Below are 18,029 nucleotides of genomic sequence, written 5' to 3'. Positions count from 1 at the left end.
GGTCATGATCTCATGGGTCCTGGGATCATGTCCCAAGTCGGGCTCCCTGCTCAGCTGGAAGTCTGCATGAGATTCTCTCCCTCTGCCCGTCCCTCCACTTGCCCATGCACGCACTCTCTCTCTCTCTAAAATTAATTAAAAAAAAAAAAAGAAGTCATCAGAGCACCTGGATGGCTCAGTCAGTTAAGCATCTGCCTTCCGCTCAGGCCATGATCCCAGGGTCTTGGGATCGAATTCTGCATCGGGCTTCCTGCTCAGCAGAGAGCCTGCTTCTCCCTCTCCCTCTGCTGCTCCCCCTGGTTGTGTGTGTGCTCCCTCTTTCTCTCTCTGTCAAATAAATTAGTTAATTAATTAATTAATCTTTTTAAAAAGTCATCACCTTTATGTTTGTGTATTTGCATTTTACAGTTTACATTTTAGTACTCAAAGGCCTAGCACACTGCTGATCCTATAAGCCTTTAAAACAAATAATTATTAGTTGTGCCTTTTTAATTAGGATATATTATTTTCTAAATTGCAATTATTTTGCTTACAAATTAATTAGTAATATTTTGCATTAGTGTAGAGCACTGTAGTAAAGTGGCTTTTGTTTTTAGCCACTGTTTTAGGCTTAAATACTATAATGTGGTATTTTGAAGTTTCCCTGGAAGATCATCCAGTCTGATAACACTTCTATTATCCTAGAATTTTCAGATCTTATGAAAGGAAATAAAGCCTAAACTATAATTATTTGATAGCAATTTACAATTATTTTTTAAATATAGAGAAGTTGCATGAATAAAGCAGCAGGTATAAGTGGTCCTTTGTACCTTTCCTGTGTGATTTTGATATTATTTTCAATTATTCAGTCAAATACTGGACCTCCTACTAAGCTTACTAAAAGAATTTCACCAGTTCTTTTGACCAGTATTATATGGGGTGTCTTTTACCCATGTTTTAAATGAAGAAAGGGAGGAAAGTTTATTATATTTTAGGTGATACTGAACCCATTAGGGTTTTTAGGATTTCAGAATATAAAAAAATAGAACTTAATGTGAAGCCAAGAAACTGTCCTTCAAATGAATAAAGTGAGTATAGAATACAAGACAGAGTACATTTTTTAAAAAATAATACACATAGTTTAGGATACTATTAATTTTTAAAGGCATTGCCTGGGGGCGCCTGGGTGGCTCAGTCATTAAGCGTCTGCCTTCGGCTCAGGTCGTGATCCCAGGGTCCTGAGATGGAGCCCCGCATCAGGCTCCCTGCTTGGCAGGAGGCCTGTTTCTCCCTCTCCCACTCCCTCTGCTTGTGTTCCCTCTCGCTGTTTCTGTCTTTGTCAAATAAATAAAATATTTTTTAAAAATAAATAAATAAAGGCATTGCCTGTGTTCAGAGAGTTTATTTATGAGACACTTAAGTTTCTGGAGTAGAGCACTCCCTGAAACTTTTAGAAAAGTAAGTAATGGTAGTATTATAATTTTATGTATTACACTTTTATATGTAGCATTACATAGTATATAATTAAATATTACTTACAATGTTTTATTATACCATAATTATTTTATATGAAGCATAGTTTATATTATATAATCATAATATTTCGTTTATTATCAAGTCTTTATTGAACAGTTGCATATTTATAGCAAGATTATTATATAGTATAATTTTATATTACATTATTATAAGAAGCAGTAAATAAATTCAGCATTAGAACAGTAAGTGTGAGCACCCAAGACCTTCGACAGAACAGGTTGTAACCTGACAGCAGTGTGTGACGCTTAGATGGTGGAAGTAAAACTCACCCACTCGAGTGAGTGGGCCAGATCCAGTGAAGGTATAATATGTTGCATTCAAACATTTGACATTTTCTTTTCTATTCTGTAACTTTGAGAATAATTCTTTTTCTACTTTGAGAATAATTCTTCAAAGTGTGATAGCATGTTAATTATTTGTGATTTTGCTAAGGCCTGAATTTGAATTGGATGTACTGTGCAGCTTTTGTGCAAAAGCCAGTCACTTGGCGGATGAGTAGGGTAGACTTTGGATTTCAGTTGACTAATAGCTCCATGTCAGTTAGAGCTGATTTGATCTTAAACTACAGTACTGGAAATACAATATCCAGAACAAAGTAGATAGAAGTTGTTGTTATTGTTCTTCTTCTTCTTCTCCTTCTTCTTTTTAAGATTTTACTTACTTGAGAGAGAGAGAAAGAGAGAGCACAAGGGGGGGGGGGGGCAAAGGGAGAGAGAGGAGCAGGGAGCCTGACAGGGCCTCCATCCCAGGACCCTGGGATCATGACTTGAGCCAAAGGCAGACACTTAACTGACTGAGCCACTCAGGCGCCCCTGAAGTTCTTCTTTACTCCTCTTTTAAACACACTCTGGATAGTATGTTTATTTCTGGGTATCACTCTTGACAAGACACTAAGACTAGAACAGTCCTGGAGAAAGATGTGCTTATACTAAAAAAAACTATGTCAAAGCTGATAAAAATGGCTTAGAAAAATCATGAACGTCAAGGCAAATTTATGTTTGCTCAGGTGCTGATTTCTGCTTTGCCTCTTCTATTTTTCTAGCAAGAATCACAGTAAACTTCAAAATTAATATTTTTTCCCATTCAGGAAATAGAAGTAGTAGCTTGCTTAGCATTTTAATCTTCTGTAGTACTTAAAATTGGGAAATATAGGTACCATATCAATAGTTTCTATGCCCTTAACAGGAAAAAAATTGCCCTTTTATGCCCTTAGAAACAGGTATAAAAGGTTGAATCTTCCACCATTTACCTTATCTTATGCTTTGCTGGCAACACTCAGAATTACTCTTACTACTTAGAAATTTTAGGATAAAGCTGCTTGGATAGTTTTATTAAGGGTACTCTCCTTATCTTATTCATATTGTGCCATGACCCTATTGGAACTGGAAAAACTGTATGGGTTTTTTTTTTCTGTTTTTCCTCCTTTTTCTATATTTTGTGCCTCTTTTGACTTTTTAAAAAATGTATTTTATTTTACTGCCATGTAGCCCTTGATCATTATTTGTTTGTTTGTTCTGGACTTTAGTGACCCTCAAGAAACTAAGGAGTTACCTGCCTTGATTAGAGCTAAAGACCGCATGAAATATTTTGGTCCTCAAAAAAAAACAGTATTTAAAATAATAGGAATAAATACATTGCTGCATTCATTCTTAAGTATCTGTGCTAATGCAAAGGAATATTCATTTAATTATAAGCAGCTAGATGTAGGATTTCCTGCTCAAAGTAGAAATGTGTGATTTTTAATAATAGGTTTGAAAATACTGAGAGTCCTGAGCGTGAGTGATAGATTTAATATAAATTTTTCTGCTTGTACTGATCTTACCTTTTAAATAACAATTAAAAATCTTCCCATCTTAGACTAGTAAATATTGCTGTTAGAGTGTTAGTAAATATTTCCATAAAAGCGGAAGTTCAGTTTTCTGAGTTTCTGAAAAAATTGGAATAAAATGTAGAGTAAATCTAAGGGAATACTACCCATGTCCAATCTTTGTCTCCTTCCAGTTCTGTCCACCCTCAGTGTGCTGACTGTTCTGACATTTATACTATGTGAGAGCTCAGCTCAGATACCAGGTATTCACGGAGTCTGGGCAACAAAAGGTCAAAGAAATCAAGACATTGGGATGGGCAACAAACTCAGTCAAGTTGCAAGAAGAGAACTTTCAAACTGAAGTTGTTTCTTCCTAACGATGGGCTTCTTTTGTTTCCTATGGAGGTTGCCAAGGCTTAGCTGTGTCATAGAGGACAGCCTGATAGAGGGCCACTCTTGCACCTCATTCATCTTTGGATTCTGATGCTCACTTGAGACTCGCCCGGTGTTCTCAGTGACCCATAGACTTCATACTCAACATGCTTGCTTTCTAAACTGACTGTCTAACATTAAGAATACTACCATCTTCTGTTAGTCCTCCAGCCTTCCCTGCCTTTCCCCTTCTCTGTTCCTCTTTCCTTTAAAATACCTCCTTCAGCCTTCACTACATCCCCTTATTGCTGCTATTCTACCCCGTGCCCTCAACATCTTACCTATAATTAACTCCTGTGTGTACATTTTCCTTATTAAAGGTAGGTCCTAAAATACTCTTCCAAAGAAACCAAGAAGCAGATTAGTCCTGCCTTCAGTCACTACATAGATTTGTAGCAAATAAGAATCAGTGTTTAGAAGTTTTAAAACCTTTTCTCTCTGTGTTAATACAGGACCGAGAGAACTTTTTTCCAAAATAAACTACTTTTATCTTTACTGAAATTCTGTTGAGGCAGCTCCCTCTGTCTTCCTGATAATTATTCCAGGTGTCATAGGGAGTTCTCTAGGGCAGTAGTGTGTTTCAGTGGCTAGGACTGCAGCCTCTGAAGCCTACTGCCTGGGTTCAAATCCCAGTTGTGCCACTTACTAGCTTTTTTGTGATCTTACGAAAATCGATTTCTCTGTGCCTCTGTTTCGTTCTTGTCTGTTAAATAGGAATAAGAAGAGAATTAAATAGTACTAAGAATTAAAAAGAAGTACCTGAGAGGCGCCAGGGTGGCTCAGTCGGGTAAGCATCCAACTCTTGATTTCAGCTCAGATCATGACCTCAGGGTCATGAGATGGAGCCCCACATTGGGCTCTGTGCTCAGTGAGGAGTCTGCTTGAGATTCTCTCTCCCTCTGCCCCTCCCCCACCTAAATAAATAAATCTTTAAAAAAAAAAAGAAAGGAAGAAAGTACCTGTGAGGCAGCAACATTATCATTAGTCATGGAATCCACAGGCCTGACCACACACTCCTCCCTTTGATTGTATGCACCGTCCTTCAACTCATGAACCATAAACCTCAGACTTGCAACAAGAATCTCATCTTCAGCCTTATGCACCACACTTAACCTTTAAGTTTCAAAGTGCTGCCCTTCTCCTACATTAACTGGACCAGTAGGTGTCTGGTTTTCATGCTAATCATCTGTCTGCATATCCTAATTTTCCATGTCTCAATGCCTGGTATTGCTTGTGCAGGCACAGTCTTTTCCCTATATCATGTGATTTCGTCAGCCTTCAGAATCTTCTTTCTCACACCCTATGTGGCCATTCAGTAGTCACCCTTTGCTGCTTCTTTATCTAAGAGATGGCGTTGTTTTTTTTTTAAGTACATCTGTTTCCATTGGAATTAATTTCTTCTTGCTAGTGTTTTCAACATTTAGAATTGCTTTTGTATTATCAGCTGTAATGGAGTTAATATTTATAAAACACCATACTCTGAAAAATGAGACAGCCAAATCATAGTGACCGCCACTGACTATAAATGCCGTCCTGTGCTTATAAACAGACTGAACATGCTCTTGCTCGTGTTAGATAGTGACACTTCCGTGAAGTAAAATTTTACAGGTTAGAGGAACTTCTTAGTTGTCCTCTATGCCTCACCAGTTTCTTTCTTCGCATCACATCACTTCTCTTCATAGTAGCTTACATTGGCTTGACTGGTATCTACAGAATTGGGTCATTAAATTTTTCTGATTTGGAATGTGCTCTTTCTTTACTTTGGCTCTGCCTACTTCTGTTTTGTGAAAAAAAATGCTGTGTTAATAGTCTGGTAAGCCCTCTCTGTTCTATACCAATATAATGCAGGTTTTTTGTATGTGTGGCTCTTTGTGTCTGTTTAATAATACCATATGCCCATATGATGCATTATTTATAATTACTTTAAAGTGTATTATATCATTCAGGACTATATTGTTTTGTATGTTCTCATAACTGTTTATATGTTTCTCAGATTAAATGAATAAGCATATCTCATTATTACAAAACTGCAATTTCCATGAGAGCATTAATTCTCTACATGCTTTTTTCGTGTGCTTTACATACGTATTTTAGGTACTTCAGTGGTCAGTAAAGCATAGTTGATTTTTCTTTGCATCTCAGTTTTGTGGTTTATTAAAACCAAAGGCACAAAGATTCCATGTCACTTTTAGTCTAAACTACTTGTAGTCATAAAGTGTCAACTCTTGTCAGTTTTGAAAAGGAACCCAATTCTTCATCTGTAGAACAGGAAATTGTCATTTTTGTTTCCTTTTACAGGTAGTTCAGTTGTTTTTGTTTTGTTTTTTTTTAAGATTTTATTTAGTTTTGACAGAGAGTGTACAAGCAGGGGAAGCAGCAGGTAGAGGGAGAGGGAGAACAGGCTTCCCGCTGAGCAGGGAGCCCGATGCAGGGCTCGATCCCAGGACCCTGGGATCATGACCTGAGCTGAAGGCAGACGCTTAACTGTCTGAGCCACCCAGGCGCCCCACAGGTAGTTCAGTTCTAATCATAAATTTCCTTGCCTGCCTCTTTTTTTCCTCGGGCTTTAAAACCATGAAATCTCAAATTGAAGGGGAGTTTCTTTGACATTATTTTGAAGTCATTCTCTCCTCTCCTCTGCCATGTGTCCTGTGAAATAGAGGTTGTTTGAACACTTCCTATTTTTTAAATGATTTCTTTAAATTTGATAGTTATGTTGCATTAATCTAGCTTAAAACCATAGTTCTTTGCTTTTCTTTGACATTATTGAAATGGTATCAGGTTAAATATGAAGTCTTAAGTATTTCTCAGTTTTGCCATTTTCTAAACTATGCAGTGAGATCTTTGTATTCTAAACCTGAAGACTAATATCAAAATCTTATTGAGAACACCATCAGAGAATCTCTACCTATTCATTCCTCAGTTAATTCTCCCTTTCTTAATTGATAACAAACAGGGTAAGTTAAAAACTGTAGATATTTAGGGGCGCCTGGGTGGCTCAGTCGTTAGGCGTCTGCCTTCGGCTCAGGTCATGATTCCAGGTCCTGGGATCGAGCCCCGCATTGGGCTCCCTGCTCTGCGGGAAGCCTGCTTCTCCCTCTCCCACTCCCCCTGCTTGTGTTCCCTCTCTCGCTGTGTCTCTCTCTCTGTCAAATAAATAAATAAAATCTTTAAAAAAAAAATAAAAAAAAAATAAAATTAAAAAAAAAATAAAAACTGTAGATATTTAGTTTAGCCTTTGAGTATAGCTTAACCACTAGCATTATAATAATGCCATGTTCTTTCATTTTTTTCATTCCAGTTGTCCTCTTAGAACCACTATGAATTAAATAGGCTTTTTAGAGCTAATCAGATTAACCTAATCACTACATAATTGTATGGAGAAGATGCTGTCCAAGTGGAAAGTTGCTGTCTTTTGAATGAACATTTGGAACCTCCTTAACTTGGGAGTTTGTTTCTGGAGTTATGGGAAATTTATCAAAAGTAGAGATAATGAATTATCATCATCTAAAATACTTGAATGCTTGTTTATATCTAAAGATACTGACCAGAGTAAATTAGGTAGATATGTTTTTTGTAGATGTTTGTATTCCAAGAACCAGAAGTGATACCGGTTGTTAAGAGGTCTATTAAGGAATCAAAATGAACAAAGACTAAAATATAAGCATTTCTGGAAAATCTCACAATCTGCTAAATTAAACACTAAACTAACAGGGCTTATGAGAAAAGTAGTGTTGGTACATATCACTTACAACTATGTAGCTTTGTAAGGATAGCCCTGACAAAATAGCAATCCAAATGCTAACAACAGTCAAGTATCCCTGACATGTATACCTAGAATCAGTCCAGACTTTGCATCTGTATCTTCTGGGCTTCCTACTTACTCCTTGAAGACATTTGCTTCTAATGGAGAACAATTTAATCAAAAATAAAAATATAATTCAGGACACCTGACTGACCCAGTTGGTAGAGCATGCCACTTTCGATCTCGGGATTGTAAATTCAAGCCCCACATTAGATGTAGAGATTACTTAAAAATAAAAAATTTTTTTTAAGATTTTATTTTTAAAGATTTATTTATGTATTTTAGAGAGAGAGCATGTGCATGTGAACTGGGGGGCGGGGGGAGGTAAAGGGAGAGAATCTTAAACCAACTCCCCGCTGAGCATGGAGCCCAGTGCGTGGGCTCGATCCCACAACCCTGAGATCATGACCTGAGCTGAAACCAAGAGTTGGACACCTAACCAACTGAGCCAACCCAGATGCCCCTAAAAAGAAAATCTTAAAAAAAAAAATTATATATGTATATAATATAAATTATATATAATTATATATTATATATATATATAATTCAGAGATAACCTTTATTAAAATGTTTTGTTTTGTTTTTATAGCAGAGAAATGTCTTCACATCCCCATCTGTACTTGCAACCTCCTAAGATAAACTAATATAGAGCAAAGTCAAGCAGTTCTTTAAGCTAATAAAGTAACCACTTGGCAATAAAGGAAGGCCATTCTATAGGGTTTTTGTATTTTTTCTTAAACTGTGAAAGCACCCTCTTCTGGATATTTCAGATCATTTACATGCTAAAAATAAAATTGATCACAACTTTGCATTATACTGACAAGATTTCTCTATTTGCCTGTTATGTATTAACTAATTCTCATTGGAGAATTAATCAGACTATAGCTAAACTAATTACGTATAAGCAGTAGAGAAGGAATGGGTAGAATAAATGTAGATAAAAGAATGTCAGCTTTGGTATATCCCAAATTGGGGGTATAGTCAAAGCCTGGATGGATGACGTTCAAACTAGCAGAATTATATAAATACTTTAGTTCAAAACAAAAAGAGATTCATTTCCTAAAGCATTGTTTTGTGGGTATGTATCCCAACCTTATCCTTACCCTGGCTTCTGCCCATGTCAGATAACCAGTTAATTGATGGCATAATTTCTCATTCTTTCCAGAGCATAATGGTGCCCAGTACATATTAAACGAATAGTCACTGGCTCTTTCCCACTTAGTCTGAACACATCTCACTACAGCCATTCCAGGCATTACTACCAACCAGTCTGACTTGGTATATCATGTGCTGTTATTTCTTGACAGTTCATTGTAATCCAAGCAGTGTGCTGAGTCCTTTACCATAACAGTTGTATTTAACCTTTGTAAAACTAGGTGGTGGAAAAAAATAAAAAAAAATAAAAAAAAAAAAAAACTAGGTGGTGGGCAGTGTTTTAATCCCTATTTACAAGTGAGGGGATGGAGGCTTAAGTATTATCAAATTGATTGTAACAATAACACCACAAATCTTTCGTATAAAAAGATATAAAATGAATAACATTAATAAAATAAACTAAGAAAAATTGGAATTACAGTTGATGATAGGTACTTGAGCTGAAGGGTTACAATGAGTTAGAAATGGGAAATCATTAGAAGACACTGAAATAAGGAAAAAAATAGAGGACTCAGAAAAAGTCAATTGGAAGATTGGGGTAGATGTTGGGAGATAAAGCAGGCCTAAGAGGTGATAAAGGCGGTCTCAATGTTTGATTTGGAAATTTCTAGTTTTAGTCGCTGTTAAGGCCTGATTTATTTCTTATGCTTGGAAGTCCTTGAAATCGCCTGTAATATTAAAGTAAATTTCCTTTTTATTTGAATTAGGTAAAGTGACTGTTCCTTTAACCAGCTGATGCCTAAGACAATAAAGATTCAGAATATAGGATAAAAAGAAAGATTTGGGAAATACACACCGTTCTGATCGTGTTGAATTTGAGGTTGGGATGTCCAGTGGGCGTTTGACTATGCAAAATCTCTGGGTTAGAGATCTTTTTTTTTTTTTTTTATAACTGAAATTTTTTTTTTTTTAATTTTTTTTTTTTTTTTTTTTTTTTATATATGAAAGTGAGAGAGAGAGAGAGAGGCAGAGGCAGAGGGAGAAGCAGGCTCCCCGCCTAGCAGGTAGCCTGATGCGGGACTCGATCCCAGGACCCTGGGATCATGACCTGAGCCGAAGGCAGACGCTTAACCGTCTGAGCCACCCAGGCGCCCCTGGGTTAGAGATCTTAAACCCATGAACTGTAGAGCATAGTTGAAATGGTAGGAGGGAATGAGACCTTCCACAGAGAGTGAGGAGAGCAGAAGGCTTAGGAATGAACTGCAAACACCAGCCTAGGCAGAAGCTGGCTGAAGAGGATGATCTAGGACTGGAGAACTAACACAGACCAGTCTGAGGTAGGAGGTGAACCAGGAGAAGTGATGTCAGCAAAGTCAAAGTACTAGAGTATCAGGAAAAAACAAATCCCTCTTAGATACTCCAGAGAGATCAAGTAGGATGGGGATTGAGCATCCCTTCGATTCAGCAGTGAGGTCAATGATGGTTTTGCCTGCTAGCAAGGTTTTTATGGCATTAAGAATTGGAAGTTGGCCAAAGAGAAAAAGAAAAGTGAAAAAATAAGGAAAAATTTATGAGTACATTCTGATGAGCCATCAGAAATGTAGTAGAGGGCACCTGGGTGGCTCAGTCGTTAAGCGTCTGCCTTCGGCTCAGGTCATGATCCCAGGATCCTGGGATCGAGCCCCGCATCGGGCTCCCTGCTCTGCGGGAAGCCTGCTTCTCCCTCTCGCACTCCCCCTGCTTGTGTTCCCTCTCTCGCTGTGTCTCTCTCTGTCAAATAAATAAATAAAAATCTTAAAAAAAAAAAAAGAAATGTAGTAGAAATATATCTTGATGATGGGAGATGGGGTGGGCATGATTTAGGGCTAAAATAGACCTTAAAGGTATTCAAATAGCAACCTCTTATTTGAACACATAAGGAAGCCAAGACCCAAAGAGGTTTAGTAGTTCACAATATGACAAAGCCAGTAAATGGCAGGTAGAACAGATAGCATCTAGATCTTATGATTCCAAATCTACCCAGATATATATATCTTAACCCAAATTCTTAACCAAAAAGGGACAGAAAACTTTCTTAATGGTTTCTAATGTTAATCTTACTCTTGGCATTTGAATTTATTCTTTCTTAAATAGAGAAAGGAAGAAGTTATGGTTGTTCTAGAGTATATTTATCTACATGCCCAATGTATTGCACATGAAAAAATGTGTTGATAAAAAGTCACCGGCTGGTTTTGAAACTAAATGCCAAACTCAGTCATGTTGCAAATGTGCAAAATTAAATCAAAATATGTGTTCATAACCAATTAAGGGAGAAACATGATACTATCGTTTTGTTTTTAAAGTACTTATTGAATTAGAAATATACTAAATCTTAAAATATCCATTCTTATTTATGAGTGGTGTATCTTCTCCTGGGGCAGTTGTATGAAAAAAAATAATCACAATAGTATTTTTGAGCATCCATATCAGAACATAACTTAGTTTTTGGTATAAGAGCACCACCTATGGGTTTCTCAGGTATTCAGGGGGGAGAAATTTAAAACAAAGCCTAATAAAACCTAATGAAATTCTTCCTAGCTTTTCCCCTATAAGTACTCTATCCATTTATTTAAAGGCTAACAAATTGTCTGCTTTGCCATAAGTTATTCCTACCTGGTTTTTACTTTAGTATACTACTCCCAAATGCTTTGGCAAGCGATAACGAAGAAAGAAAAAGTTCTGATAAATTACTTAGGGTATCTTTTCTTTAATTATTATGATGATAATTCATTAGAGCAAAGTTAAAAGCAAACCTCTGGCACTTCATTGTCAGTAAGCTCACATTTAGGTAAATTTAGTCTTTTTCTAAAGTATCATTCATCAAAATGTAAAAAAAATTATAAGGGAAATTTTACTCTTAATGAAATTTAACCAAAAAAAAATTGGAAGCTTCAACTCTGAGTGGGCAATAAGATGTATAGTAGGCTCTTGATATATTATATCCTTGTATTCTGTGTTGTGAGTCTGTTTTCTAACAGTGATTGAAAACAAGATCCCTTTGGTGCAATGTACCTAATTCCAGGGTAGACCTATTTTAGGCATGAACATTTTTTCTTCAGTAAAGTATACTTTTAAAACCTAGATTCCATTTTTTCTTTAGGGAATGGGTTATTCTATAGAAATAAGGATCGACTCTTTCAGCAATATAGCTTGCTTTATTTTGATCATTATAGATAAAAACTTTTTAAAATTGTATAGTATACTTCTTAGCATTTTAACCTTAATTGAATGGACTGTAACGTCTGTTATTAATGAAAAAAGACCATTTTTAAAAATTATAATTGTAATAGGGATACTTGCCTATCTATAAATTGGGTTAACTAATTTTTAAACTAACAGCAGAACTCAAAAAGCGTGGAAGTTTAGGCCACATATTACCCCAGGCACTTTGCTTGCAAGGATTCATGTATTCATTCAATAACTCTTTTAGCTAGGTATGACTACTAAGTATTATAAAAGGAGAGTCTTCTCTTACCTTTTGGAAGATAGGCAGTATTATACATGTTCTGAGTTGTCATGGTTTTTGAGTTTAGCACATATTTTTTTTTATTCTGAAAATTGCCCCCATTGCTTCTGATAACTGTCTCTGGACCCCTGGCAACTATTCTCCTCACTTTTAATTTGCTGCTTCTAATCTGCTGCTATTTTAAAAATCAAATAATCTAATATGTTGAAATTACATCAAATAAGAGGTTCTAAGGTTTTAAATTTTTTGTAGCCCAATGACTATTTTTTAAATTGAGGGAGAATAAATTGTCACATTATCTGCTGACCTCTGGATAGGTAAGATGTGAACTGTATCACTCTGAAAGTTCAAGATAATGCAAGGAGAATAAACCAGGAAAGTGTTGGCAGTAGTTTAAGCTTGTTCTATATTTCTTCATAATATTCAAATATCTAATCACATAATGGTATTTTAGTCACCTTTTCAAGCCTTTATTTTAAAATAATTTAGGATTCATTTATCTCCCTGTAATAAAATTTAGAAATATTAACAGAATAAAGAACTACTTTGCAGTAATTTTGAAGTATAGTGCTTTGCTGTCTTTATCCAATCATCCACTAACTTCATAACAATCCAGCATCTTACTATTGTGTTTATATGTGCTTTCCTTTCATCATTTTGTTCAGAAGACAATTTATATAATAGTCTTTTAATTTAAAGTCGAAAAACCAAAATTGTACTCTTAAGGATCTAAACACAGTAATTCAGTAAACATTGAACTTTATAGTTAGTTTATAATAAAGAAAATGAATTTAAAAGGTGAGTTTTGAACAGATAAATGGAACAAGTTGATTAGCCAATAGCCATGGCTAAAGCTAGTTATCCTGACTCTTAAACTGTTATTCAAAGGTCCAATATGAAAACTTCCGTGCCTCCCCAAAATATGTACTTAATTAGAATGAAATACTTTGACTAAAAGGGAAGAAAATAAAATATCTTCCTGGAAAAATAAAAGATCTTTAAGGTTGATGTTAGCATATTTTATTGTGTATGATTTGATGCCTGAAGTGTGGGGTTTTTTTTAAATAAACACTGATTTACTTCCTGCTTTGTTTTAAAGTATAATAATTAGCTAAGATTGCTTTGGCTTCTTCCAGCTTGTGGAGAGACTCCAGAACAAATTCGAGCACCAAGTGGTATAATCACAAGCCCAGGCTGGCCTTCTGAATATCCTGCCAAAATCAACTGCAGCTGGTTCATACGGGCAAACCCAGGGGAAATCATTACTATAAGGTAATTCTGATATCTTTCTGAATTACTATATAATATTACAAAATATAAATTCAGTTTCCAAGTATCATCACTCAGCATGCAGTTATATAAAAAGACAATTTTCTAAAAATGTGATAAAATATAGTTACCAATGCCATATTAAGGTCCTTCCCCTACTATAAGGGTATGTGTTTTGAGTATTTTTCTGATGGTGGTAATGGATTTCCACTGAGCCACCCATGTTCTTCTAAATCCCCTTTTAACAAAAGGTGCACATTTGCAAAATAGCTTATTAGGAACAAGAGTGTAATCTTTGGCTGTGGGACAAATAAACAAAACTCACTAATCCACCTGGAGATCCAGCCCATAACCTTAGTCTCATTAGTAGAGTCCTCTCTCTTAACAAGCTAAAACACGATTGTAGTGTTTACCTGTGTGTGTGTGTGTGTGTAAGACTTGAAATGAGCTGACAAGGTGTCTAGAAAAATCTCTTTTTTTATAACTTTGAAACACAAGAACTTTTGTTAAGAATACAAAATGAAAGAGGCTCCTAGGAGCAATAAACAAAAGTTTAAGATTATAATAAATATAAATAAAAAAGCTTAAGATTCATTTTAAAAATATTTAAAATTGCAGAAAAGCACTATGGGGATAAGATACTAAGGAGAAAAGATTCGGCGGAACTAGATAATGCTTGCTTAAGGAAATTATATCAGGGCTATTAGAAAAAAATTTTGCCTGAAGGGGAGAAGAAGAAAACAGTACTGTGCCTTAACGAAGAACTGCGGCCGGAGCGGAAGCCGCAGCCAGAAATCACGCCTGTGGCAGAGGTGGTGCCTGCGCAGCACGAGGGCGTCCTCGGCGTTCTCTCGTCGGTAACGTTTTTGTGGGAAGAAGTGTGGGATTTCAGATTTCGAAGAGACCTGGCATATCACAGACTCAAATCCCTTCTTACATTTTTAAAAAATAAGATTGTGAGTTTAGCCTACTTTTGCGGGGGTTTTGAAATATAATGAATTAGCGTAGTGTTCTGTTAGTTCAGGCGTACAGCATAGTGATCAACAGTTCTCTACGCTATTCGGTGCCCACCGTGATAAGGTCGTCACCGTCTGTCACCAATGTTACCGTAATATATTGACCACATTCCCTGTGTTGTACTTCTCATCTCTGTGACTTACTTATTTTACAACTGGAAGTTTGTACCTCTTAGTCCCCTTTGTCTGTTTCATCCATCTTCCTTATTTATGTCCCTTAACTAGTGAGACAACCAGTGTCTCTTGAGAAACACAACTGTGTTCAGTCCCCCTTTTTTGAGGAAGCCATAAAACAGGCGCCATCTGGTTCGTTTTGCTCTGGCCCGTTCTGCCCCAGGCCACACCTTCTGGAACTGAAGCTGAGCTCGTGTAGAAACTGTTCTCTGTGAGAAGTGTGATTCTCTTGCCTGACGGATTGCTAGCGTGTGCTGTTGAGATGATCCTTCTGCAGTGCCAGTGTTGGGACCCGGACAATATGCCTATTTTCTGTTACTTATGATATGACTAAGTATAAACATGTTTACAAAATAGCATTTTTACCGTAGGGATTCCTCGTATTGGATTTCTTGCAACATAAAACTAGAGTTTTTAGAGATTTTTATCTTTTAACCTAAAAATCCAACCCCAAAATTAAATTTGCCACCTACCAGCTCAGTTCCATAAAACTTGGAAATTCTCGCCAGCACGGAGGAGGCTACATGGAATACTGCCATTTGGTTCTGATCGTGTGTTGGGCCCTTGAGATTTTACAAAGAAACACTAAAACCAAGCACAATACTAAAATGCAGAACAAAATTAGAGATAAGCCATACATCTAAAAGAAAATTTCCTAAATTCCAGAAAAAGTTGATGAATTTGGATTTACACAGCCTAATGAGATCAGAAAGTGATTTTAGTAATTGTCTTAGTTCTTACTGAAATCATTATCATTTAATACCAAACTTTAAAAAGATCTACACACACACACATACACACAAAGACAGTCAAGTTTCACTTGTGAATATTGGTGTAATCTTAAATTGTTCAAAAGAAATTTAATTTATACCATGATCAGATGCAGCTCATTTAGACATAAAAGTGAGTCAATATTAGAAAATTCTAAATTAATTTACCATATTAACAAGTCAAAGAAAAAGTATATGATTATCTAGAATAGAGAGATGTTTTAAAGCATTTTGATAGGGGCACCTGGGTGGCTGAGTCAGTTAAGCATCTGCCTTCAGCTCAGGTCACAATTCCAGGGTTCTGGGATCAAGCCCTGTATCAGGCTCTCTGCTCAGTGGGGAGCCTGCTTCTCTCTCTCCCTCTGCCTGCCTCTGCCTACGTGTGCTCGCTCGCTCGCTCGCTCGCTCTTAAATAAATAAAAATCTTATAAAAAAAAATAAAACATTTTGATAAAAAGAAAACATTCATTCCTGAGTTTAAAATAAAACTAAAATCTAGATAAAAGAGGGAGACTAAAATTTTATGAACGATGTATAAGCAATGACTTAGAGCTCTCCTTATAAAACTGGTTAAAGGTTGTAACATGAAGGCATTTTTACCTTACTCCTCTCCCTTGAAACTTACCAAAATCAACAAAGGCCATCTTAACAAGAGGAGACAGAGAATTGGATTTTAATTCCATGCTTGAAGCCAAGGACTGGAGTCAGGGTGTTTTGCTCAAGAAAGAAGGCTTAAAAGGGGGGGGGGGGGGGAGTAACTGGGTGATAGAATTAAGGAGGGCACGTGATGTAATGAGCACTGGGTATTTTATAAGACTGATGAATCACTGAGCTCTGTCTCTGAAACTAATAATATACTATATGTTAATTAGTTAAATTTAAATAAAAATTTAAAAAAAATTTTTTAATTAAAAAAAAAATAGAAGGCTGAAAAAAACTTGCATTAACCACTAACCACTGCCTGAACTTATATGGGGCTGAAAACTTAAAGAGGTGGGAGGACATACCATTACAAATAGGAATTTAACCAGGCTACCTACAGACTCCATGACAGGATCTGTAATGCTCTGAACCACCATGTAAAGACTGTTCTGGAATGGAGACCCAGGTGGATGTAGCTACAGAACACAGACGGGGGAACACAGAAAGAGGGTAGATTAAAAGGAGAGAGAGAGAACCAGAAAAGCTTCTACAGAATGAGCATTATTTCCAGAATGTATGGAAAATATTAATACTAACAAAAACAGCCAACAGAGTCCAAACACAAATTTACTCCAGACATGATAAACTTTATTATTTTATTTTTGTTATTTTAATTCCAGTATAGCTAACATACAGTGTTATATTAGTTTCAGGTGTACAATATAGTGATTCAACAATTCTTCACATCACCCAGTACTCATCACAAGTACATCAGGACTTTTTCCTTAACATTTTTTATCCTGTGAACACTTTGGTAGTTAGTGAAACCTATAGATCCTTTCCTAGAATGTTTTTAAATTCACAAATCATAATACATATTTATTACAAAGGGAACCAATTATATTGAAGTATAGCTATCAGATATTTTTACCAGTTTGTAATATAGTAATATATGCTTATTAACATATTAGTAAGTGATCGTCCTAACAGCTACTGTAATTTCAAGGTGATTTTCAGTGTAAATAGTTATTCTAGATATCTATTAAAACTGAAATGTAATGTGTAATTATCTGTGATTTCTGCTGGTGACAGACTGACAGGTACTGTAAATACTATCATGATTTGTTGTTTATATTCATAAGTGAAATGCCAAATTTCAGTTAGAGATTAGTGAAAATAAGGTTGTAAATTTTTCCACCAAATCTGAGAATTTGAGAGGAGAATAGAAACACCAAATACTCTTACTTGGACTTTATTAGGACAAATGTATGTTTTAGTATTTGAATTACAACATCTAAAGGTAACTACTGAAAAAACAGATCGCAATCTTGAGTATATGGTAAAGTAAAAGAAACGTAAAAAAAAAACAAACCTATGAATACAAAAGAACACAGGAAAGGAGGAAAATGAAAAATCTCCCCTAATAGAAGGGGTGTTCAATAAAAAACTCATTTAAATTTAAAAGACCGTCTGATCAGGTTTATTGGTTTGTTGATTGGTATGATTCTCCTATAAAGGGCTTCTAAGAACATACCCAAAACAAAACAAACACAGTTTAGAAAGGGGTGATAGAAAAAGATAAGCTTTGGAAATACTGATACAAAAAGAAAGCTAGTGTAGGAAGATTAACATTAGATGTAATTGAGCTTATAATATTAGTAACAAATGAAATAATGCACTAGGAAGATGGAATCATGGTAAACTTTGTATACCTCATAACATAGCCTAAAATACATGCAAAGCAACAAAATATGGAGAATTACCAAGTTTGACTGATCCAGTTAGTGGAAGTTAATAAACATACCTTTAATCAGAATTCAATAGATTAAACAAAAATAGTAAAGATAGAAGATTTGATAAACAAAAATTAACAAGCTTGATCCAGTAGGAACATGTATTATATATGTATATGTTTATATTATTTCAATGAATAGAGAAAATACATTGTTTTCAAAAACATACGGAACATTTACAAAAAAATTCATTATAAAACCACAAA

At 35.7% G+C, this 18,029-nt stretch overlaps 1 protein-coding gene across 2 annotated transcripts in view; it reads left to right on the top strand.

Annotated features, from left to right (window-relative positions):
• LRP12 (LDL receptor related protein 12) overlaps positions 1 to 18,029 on the top strand; it is a 74,243-nt gene that overhangs the window by 37,883 nt on the left and 18,331 nt on the right. For both annotated transcript variants that reach the window (XM_032415600.1, XM_032415599.1), the window contains one exon: positions 13,296 to 13,431. In XM_032415600.1, the coding sequence (XP_032271491.1) occupies positions 13,296 to 13,431 (136 nt within the window). The remainder of the gene's footprint in view (positions 1 to 13,295; positions 13,432 to 18,029) is intronic.

The sequence above is a fragment of the Phoca vitulina genome, unplaced genomic scaffold, assembly GCF_004348235.1.
Source record: "Phoca vitulina isolate PV1807 unplaced genomic scaffold, GSC_HSeal_1.0 scaffold18, whole genome shotgun sequence".
In the NCBI taxonomy this organism is placed as follows: Eukaryota; Metazoa; Chordata; class Mammalia; order Carnivora; family Phocidae; genus Phoca; species Phoca vitulina.
Note: the sequence above shows the minus strand (reverse complement) of the source record. Positions and strands in the feature narration are given on the sequence as shown.